Source organism: Tachysurus vachellii, chromosome 3, assembly GCF_030014155.1.
Source record: "Tachysurus vachellii isolate PV-2020 chromosome 3, HZAU_Pvac_v1, whole genome shotgun sequence".
NCBI lineage: Eukaryota > Metazoa > Chordata > Actinopteri > Siluriformes > Bagridae > Tachysurus > Tachysurus vachellii.
The window spans coordinates 33793171-33802335 of record NC_083462.1 but is presented as its reverse complement, the minus strand read 5'-3'; the positions used below and the strand labels follow the sequence as shown (position 1 = coordinate 33802335).

The 9165-nt window shown below is 43.1% G+C and overlaps 1 protein-coding gene across 1 annotated transcript in view; it reads left to right on the top strand.

The window, feature by feature from the left end:
* Nucleotides 1–395: 395 nt before the first annotated feature.
* Nucleotides 396–9165, top strand: part of ptchd4 (patched domain containing 4) — a 17293-nt gene continuing 8523 nt past the window's right edge. Inside the window, exons 1-2 of the mRNA XM_060865071.1 lie at nt 396–950; nt 8809–9165. The exon at nt 8809–9165 is cut by the window's right edge and continues 124 nt beyond it. Coding sequence (XP_060721054.1) covers nt 396–950; nt 8809–9165 — 912 coding nt within the window. The remainder of the gene's footprint in view (nt 951–8808) is intronic.

The window sequence follows — 9165 nt, the reverse complement described above, 5'->3', positions numbered from 1 at the left end:
CCACAGAACATAGTTGCAATGAAGCACAATAATGCTGTGGATGGAAGGAGAAATAATGCAGCGCGCGCGCACACACACACACACACACACACACACACACACACACACACTGCTGTAACCAGAGCGAGATTAACGCGTATCTGCTGGAGGGGGGAGGCATGTCTTGAGCAGAAACTAAAAAAAGCACGCACACACACACACACACGCACACACACACACACAGACACACACGCGCGCGCGCGCGCACGAACACAGAGGGTAGCCGATCAATAATGTGTTTTTTGCAGACCGCAGCATGGGAGCGCGTGTCACATGCACTTGCTAGGCAAAAGCAATAGAGGAGGAGGTGGTGGAGGAGGAGAAAGAGGAGGAGGTGGTGGAGGAGGAGGTGGATGATGCTGCGGCAAGCGATCTACGGCGCGCTCAAAGCCTCGTTCTACTGGCTCGGCTTGTTCGTGAGCCGGCACCCGGTGTTCTTCCTGACGGTGCCCGCCGTCCTCACGGCGCTGCTGGGCGGCGCGGCACTGCGTGGATTCGCGCCCGAGGCTGATCTGGAACGGCTGCTCGCGCCAGCGCACAGCTTCGCCAAGGTCGAGCGGCGCCTTGCCTACAGCCTCTTCCCGGTGGAGCGCTCCAAACACCGGCTCTATTCGGACCTGCACACGCCGGGCCGCTACGGCCGCCTCATTTTGCTCGCGAAACGCGGCGCCAACGTGCTCGAGCTGGCCGAGCAGGTGCTGCGCGTGCACCAGCACGCGCTGGAACTGCGCGTCGCGCATCGCGGCTTCAACTACACGTTCGCGCACCTCTGCATGCTCGGGGGCGAGCGCGAGCCCCGACGGTGCGTCCTCGATGATATAATCGCGATCTTCGAGGACATCCGCGAGGCCGTTTTAAACAACAACACGTTCACTAAAGTGCCAGTGAGCTTCCCGAACACCACGTTAAGGGTAAGAGCGGTGTCTCTGTCTCTCATGCGTGTCAGGTGCTGCCACATCCACTACAGACTTACACGTCAATATGACCGGGTACTAATAAGCTACTTCCACTGTGCACGTGCTGTATGCTGATGATTACAGTGTAAAAGGCCAAATAGACTTTATTACTCACTCATGCAGCCGCACAGGTATGTTACCTGTTTACCAAAAAAACTGTTTATATATAAACACATCGCATATAATTGTGTTATATCATTTACACAGACACACTGTAGTGCAACTGGAGAATAAAGATTAGTGCTGATGTACCAAACTGGAGCTCGTGCGTGTTTATGGGGACACGCTAATGCTGAAGCAACGTGAACGCTATGTAACAATGAAACTGCAGTACAGCAGCAGCCTATGAAACGAAGACTAGTGACGTTACCGCTACCGCAGCTAGTAGGGAAACCCCTATGAACACATTCCTTCTCTGCTGGTGTGCTCCTTTATCGTGTGTCCATTTTATGAATCAGCTGCATAGACCTGCATTGCACACAAGCCTAGTGGACGTGTGAGAGATTGTGTGTGTGTGTGTGTGTGTGTGTGTGTGTGTGTGAGAGAGAGAGAGAGTGTGTGTGAGTGTGAGAGTGTGTGTGTGTGTGTGTGTGTGAGTGTGAGTGAGTGTGTGTGTGTGTGCGTGAGTGAGTGTGTGTGTGTGTGTGAGAGAGAGAGAGAGTGTGTGTGAGTGTGAGAGTGTGTGTGTGTGTGTAAGAGTGTGTGTGAGTGTGTGTGTGTGTGAGTGTGAGTGAGTGTGTGTGTGCGTGAGTGTGTGTGTGTGAGTGTGTGTGAGAGAGTGAGTGTGTGCGTGAGTGTGCGTGAGTGTGTGAGTGTGTGTGAGAGTGTGTGTGTGTGTGTGTGTGAGTGTGTGTGTGAGTGTAATGTGTGTGAGAGTGTGTGTGAGTGTGTGTGTGTGAGTGAGTGTGTGTGAGTGAGTGTGTGCGTGAGTGTGTGAGAGTGTGTGTGTGAGTGTGTGAGAGTGAGTGTGTGTGTGTATTGTTGTAGCAGTGCTGTCTGTGATTTTTGTTCCAAGCCTTTAGTAGGTTACAGTTTAGGATCCTCACGTGTAATTTAATCATTTTTATGCATGACATCGATCCCCATCTTCAGCAAAACCACAGATAAAGTCAAAGTGCTGTCATATTATTGTGTATTGTGTCTGAATGCAGTGCTACACAAATGCACTGAGGATAATGCACAAAACTACAGTTAGTGGTGCACAGGAGAAAAGTACAGATCACAGTGAAGCCTCTGAATGCAGCATTACATTACAAAGCCAACAAAACGCTTCAAACTGGTAGATTCTGATAAATAAAGTTGAAGACATTTATTTCAGCACCTCTATTCTGTGTTGATGTGTTTATACCTGAACCGTTTCAGCTCACATGTTGGACCTTCTCATTGTCCAGCTGTGTTTAAACTCATAACCAACTGAGTGGCTTCCTTTGACCCTGAATGCTTTAAACTCGATTTAATGCCTTCCAGGGACTCAAAAGGAACTTTTTTTGTTTGAGGTGGCAACAGTTTTTGTATAAATATATAAAGGAAATGTTTTACTTTACTACAGTACAAGAAACTCTTAATGAAATCACGTTTTCAACATTTTTATTGCAATAATAATAATTTCTAACACGGCGCTGTTTGAACGGTCATTTATTTTCTATGACAGTTGTGTTTGGCTGTAATTCAGACCTCAAAGTTTTAGCATCTTTGTTTTAATATCGTTTCCATAGTAACAATGCATCAACATGGACTTGTACAGCAGATTCCCCACGTTATCTAAGACTAATAATAAACTAAAGAAAAAACCCTGGCGTTAGGTAACAAGGACATGTAACAGTTTTACAGTGAAGTGTTATGTAAGCAGATGATTATTATTGCTGGGGCTTTGTAAAGACTTTAGGATGAAATATTCCAATGTATATGACAAGCTGCATTTCTCAGGTTCAATCATAAACATTTTAGTACGTTAGTACATGTTATTCAAAAATATGCAGAACATACAGTATGCAGAGCCTTTTTCTCAGAAATAAAATGAGAAATCAGCCACATATTATTAATCTGTAATGATCTGCACAAAATGATTATGCTTATTGGTTAATTCCTGAATCCTTACTGTGTGTGTGTGGAGTTTGCATGTTCTCCTCGTGCTCTGTGGGTTTCCTCCAAGTACTCTGGTTTCCTCTCTCAGTCCAAAGACGTGTCTGTAGGCTGATTGGCATCTCTAAATTGTCCATAGTGTATGAGTGTGTGTGGTTAGCATGTTTTACATGTTCTCCCTGTGCTCTGGGGGTTTCCTCTCTGAGTTTAAAGTCACTCTGGTTTCTCTAAAATGTCTATAGTGTGTATGTGTGTGTGTGTGTGTGTGTGTGTGTGTGTGTGTGTGTGTGCATAATCTGCATAATCTTACATGGCACATACAGTAGAAGCTCTCACTATCTTTGAAATCATTGAGCAACATCAACAGTAAAAATATCATCCATGTGATATTAGAGTCAATCTGTAAAAGTTTTATATTGAAAATCTTCTGCTATTTGTTCTCCTCTTTATTGTGCATTACTGTAGAATCACCATCCAGCTGTGTTCCTGTTCCTGCACAGCTGATAACATTATTACACCATCTTCAACTCTCCTTAAACCTGAAATGGTGGAAAAGCTAATCTTTTTTAGGCCATCGGTTCCAGACGATTACGTTGTTTATCTGATATTTTAAATGGAAAGGGGGAGCAGTTGGGTGGGGTTCGGTGCCTTGCTCAAGGGCACTTCAGTCGTGGTATTGCCAGCCCGAGACTCGAACCCACAACCTTAGGGTTAGGAGTCAAACTCTCTAACCATTAGGCAATGACTTCCCCATGTAAACTGTAAACCATTGGCAAGGAAGCAGCAATATATTCCATAAAGTGTCCCACGTATCTCCAAACTAAGTGTGTGGTTCATTTCCAAGCTGCCCTTCCAGTGGTTTCCAACTCCAACCAGAAGCAGGGCATCAGTATGGATTAGGCAAGTCCGGAGAGTAGAAAAAGAAAGAATCACTGGTACCTTTGGATTAAGATGTGCCATTACTGAGATGCTGAGATGCTATTCTGCTCACTATTGTTGTAAATAATACTGTAGATATTTGTGTGACCACAGAATTCCTGTTGGCTCACACCAGTCTTGTGATCAAGGCATTTCTAACTGCAGAGCTGTAGATAACTGGAAGATTTAAACTCTAAACACAGTTATGGATGAAATCCCAGGTCACCAGTTCCTGAAACTCTCAGATCAGCCTGTATGGCACTAACAAATATACCACAGTCAACATCACCGAAAGTGTTTTTCTGACGTGTCTGATTTTCTGCATTTTGATGCTGCAACATGATTGGCTGATTAAATGAATGCAATGAGTTTCACTCATTCATTTTCTACCGCTTATCCGAAATACCTCGGGTCACGGGCAGCCTGTGCCTATCTCAGGCGTCATCGGGCATCAAGGCAGGATACACCCTGGACGGAGTGCCAACCCATCACAGGGCACACACACACACACACACTCATTCACTCACACAATCACACACTACGGACAATTTTCCAGAGATGCCAATCAACCTACCATGCATGTCTTTGGACCGGGGGAGGAAACCGGAGTACCCGGAGGAAACCCCCGAGGCACGTGGAGAACATGCAAACTCCACACACACAAAGTGGAGGTGGGAATCGAACCCCCAACCCTGGAGGTGTGAGGCGAACGTGCTAAACACTAAGCCACCGTGACCCCTGCAATGAGTTTTTGACTATTTATTTTTGTATCATTGCATTTCATTGCATACATTTTAAAACTAAATATAAATAACTAAATTGATAAATACTAAAAAGGTACAAAACAACAACAACAACAACAACAAAATTTAAATCCATTAAAATATTTGAAACCATGAACTCTAAAATATTTGATTAGCAGATTTTGACTGACATCTTAAATGAATAGACCTTTGTTAAATATTACTAACTGATACTCCTACAGACTTTACCTGAATAATGAGCCCCGGCTGAGAGAGCCGCTAGACCACCAATGGAGTGTTATCATTATCAGAGTACATTGCAGGAGTGCAGCTGGGAATGGACTACAGCCTGACATTAATGCTGCCTTAATGAAACTGAAATTTAATCTTCTAGGCCATGTAGCTGATGTTTTGTAGTCTTGTAGTTTGTAAAGCCAAAACACTTAACACAAGTTAGCCTAGCCACATAAAGTGCATAGTGTGCAACCTAGTGCAAGCAGTGCAAGAAGGGAGACAGTGCAGGCAGACAATACAACACACTACAGGTCAGATTATTAAATAGTGCTGACTAGTATGCAGTCGGTATGGACCACTGTGCAAAGAAAAGAATTCTTGTAAACATGTGTACACATATGATAGCATCAATTAGTAGCAGCTTTAAGTGTAATGTGCAAAGAACTTAAACAGGAAGCACTGAGAACTAAAATGGTGCTTTAAACATAGATGCATATTGAATGTGTGTGTGTGTGTGTGTGTGTGTGTCAGTTCAGTGTCAGTCTAGTATACTCAATATCTACTTTCTTTAAATGTAAATCTAAAATTGAAAAGGTTCGATGTACACTCACCGGCCACTTTATTAGGTACACCTTACTAGTACCGGTGTGGTCTTCTGCTGCTGTGGCCCATCTTCCTCAAGGTTCGATGTGTTGTGTGTTCAGAGATGCTCTTCTGCATACCTCGGTTGTAACGAGTGGTTATTTGAGTTACTGTTGCCTTTCTATCAGCTCGAACCAGTCTGGCCATTCTCCTCTGACCTCTGGCATCAACAAGGCATTTGTGCCCACAGAACTGCCCTCACTGGATATTTTCTCTTTTTCGGACCATTCTCTGTAAACCCTAGAGATGGTTGTGTGTGAAACTCCCAGTAGATCAACAGTTTCTGAAATACTCAGACCAGCCCGTCTGGCACCAACAACCATAACATTGCTCTCAAGACAGGCAAGAGTGAACCTCTCGGCATCAGCATTAGAATGTGGAAGCACTAAAACCAAGGCTGCTTGTTCTGAGCAGGTGTTGTCAGTGAACCAGGGCCCCCTGGCACCATCTCAGGGCCCCCAGTTTGAGAACCACTGGCCTAAACTTGTTCTGAGCAGGTGTTGTCAGTGAACAGGCTGTAAAACTGTTGGCTAAGTTACAGACACTCATGAAAAACTGATGCTGATTATCTGGGAAACGTCTCTAACAGCAGTCACAATGTCATTGTTTGTGTCAAACAAGTTGTGAATTTGTTGTAACATTAAAACAGGAGATCATGACTTACTCTGTGCTGAAAGTGATGCTCGCAGCTCCAGTGCTTTTCTCTGTGGGTGAACGAGGACGATGCTGAACAATTCCAGGACATGCTTTTTTTTTCATTGGTTGCGTTAAATTTTACCCAGATACAATAGTGCTATTTTCTGATTGGCTATTGTGTAGCCTCTTTTTTTGATTGGCTGATAAGTGTCAGGCTCGACTAAGAGCTCCAGGTGAGTCGCGCTTGATTCCTGCCCGGTTCCATAGAGACAGCGGTGCGGACTGATACATTTTGGGTGCTGCGGCTTATTAAATATATGATAAATAGTCAAAAGGTTTTTCTGCGTGAGAAATACAATGTGTGGCAGGAGAGCGGGAGAAAAGACCCAAATGTGTGACTGTCACGATCAATGCGTGACATTTGTGAGCCCTGTAATAATCCAACAACAGCCGATTAGCTGATCACACTGGCTTTTGTTATTTTCAGCTTTGTTATTTCTTTAATAAATTGATTGCTACACTTTTTAAATGCCTCACTGTTGTATTATTTTTGTAAAACAATTTGTCTACCTTGTTGCGTAAGTCGTAATTCATAAGTGATCCATCTATTAGCACTTAACAACTTGGCACAATATGAAACCGATTTACTTGTGATCACGTGCCGCACTCCAGAACACATATGACTTTTTAAAAGCTGCTGGTTTGCAGACTTGACATGCGGGAATGCTAGAAGCCTTTGGTTATGAACTTGTCTTGTCTGGCTATAGTGTATTCATCGTCATCGAATGTTCTGTTTTTATTTGAGATGTAATAATAATACACCTCAAAAAGTTCACCCACTTCAGTTGACCCTTTCTGGCAGTTTCCTGTACTTCCGTTTTAGAGTTAGTACAATCAAATAAATTATTTTATTGTTGCAAGTCTGTAATATGATAATAAGTAATAAGTTAGGACTAGGGCTGGGCGATAAAACGATAACAATATGTATTGCGATAGACACGTGATCGATATCAATAAAAAATGTGTTTGATAAAACGTTCGATATTTTTTATTCTTCGTCGGAAGAAAACAGAGGTTGTGAAGCAAGTTTGGTTGCATTAACAAAGGCACTCGCTCTCTGGTTACCTAGCAACATAGGGAGTGACAGTCTAACAGCCAATCATGTAACAGTATCAAGTTTGGTTGTGCCATATCGTTGTCTCGTGCTGGTCTGCTGGATTCCTCTTCAGTAACCGGCGACTGATGAGCAGAAAATGAGCAGCAGCGAGCGAGGAAATTTTAAATAAAAGAGGAAAAGTCAGTGCGCCAGTACGGGGGTTTATTGGATTTTATAAGTCTGACCGTAGTCACACCAACGTCGTCTGCTAATTATGCAATAGCACTAAACTTGCACTAAATTCTCAGGTTTCTCTATGTTTATATTTAACACTGAAGTATTTTATTCCACTTTATTAAGCATTTCTTACATTTTCTTTCATTTTGCACCTTAAATGTTAAGAGATAATTGTTAAGTGTTCATTATGACTTTAGACTTATGTTTACATTATAATTATTAGAGTTTTCCTGCTTGTTGTTGACATTTCTGTCTTAATAACTGAGGAGATTATGATCAGAGGAATTTAAGTTTAAAATAAAAATGTTTAAATGTAATATATTTTTTCTCCTGGTCCTTATTTTAAATGGGTCATAAAAAATATCAATAATTATCAATATCGACCGATATGAAACGCTGATATCGTGATACAGTTTTCAGCCGTATCGCCCAGCCCTAGTTAGGACACTGTTGGGTTTCTGTATGTAGAGCACTCTGAATGCTGAGTAGGGTGATGGGAAACGGAACGGGGTTTGAGCCTCCTGCTGGGAAAACAATTCACACCTGTCCACAACTGATAAGAAGATTACACAGATAACACACAGTGTACAGAGATAAAAGACAGAAAAACAGGTAAAAAAAGTTATATATTCTATTATATTTTTATTGTATATAGAATTCTGTTTTTATCTTTTTATTTTGTGGAGTATGACAACACAAATACATTTATTGCTGAACAATGGAACACAAAACAGAAAGAGGTTTTAGATTTTGGCGTCTGGAAAGAGCCGGTAATCAGCTCATTGGTGACGAATCCTTCTCCAGGTACTCCAATGTGAATAAAAAACAAAAAAAAAAACATAAAAAGGAAGTGGAATCTATTGATAAATCATCTACGTAAGAAGGCTTCTTAAAATAAGACTTCTGTTTTGTACATGAATCAGCTGGAATTCTGGGTATTTCTTTCACTTCAGAGGAGTGATGTAGATGTTCCCTTTGGGTTTATTCTGACACCCACAGCATGTGTGATTCCATCATGTTCCTGTAAAGCTAGGGTCTGTGTGTGTGTGCTCCTTCATTCGGATTGGATGCAGTGTAGGCTGCACTTGTAGCAGGTGATGAACCAGACAAAGGTCCTGATCTTGAGAGCGTAATGTGAGTGTGTAAAAACAGTAGTATGGATGGGGGTCATTTATACTCACTGCTCTATATACCTTAACTATATCTTTTTTCTTTTTTTCTCTAGGATGGCCGAGTGGCGTTTATCGGGCACCAGCTGGGCAGTGTTGTGCTGGCGCCCCATGGCCGTGAGAGGCACGTCAAGTCGGCAAGAGCTGTCCAGATCACCTACTACCTACGTCAGCTGGCTCCCACTGGACAGGATGCTATTGCTGAGAAATGGGAGAATGAGTTTGGCAAGATGGCGCAACATTTAGCAGCAACCAGCCCTGACCTACATGTGCAGGCATTAACATCGTTTGGTCTGTGGCGCGACTTCCACGCTACAGGTGCACTGGCGAAGGGCGAAGTGCTGGTGGGCCTGGTGCTGGTGCTGCTAGCTGCCACCATCTCCAGCTCTATGCGTGACTGTCTACGTGGTAAG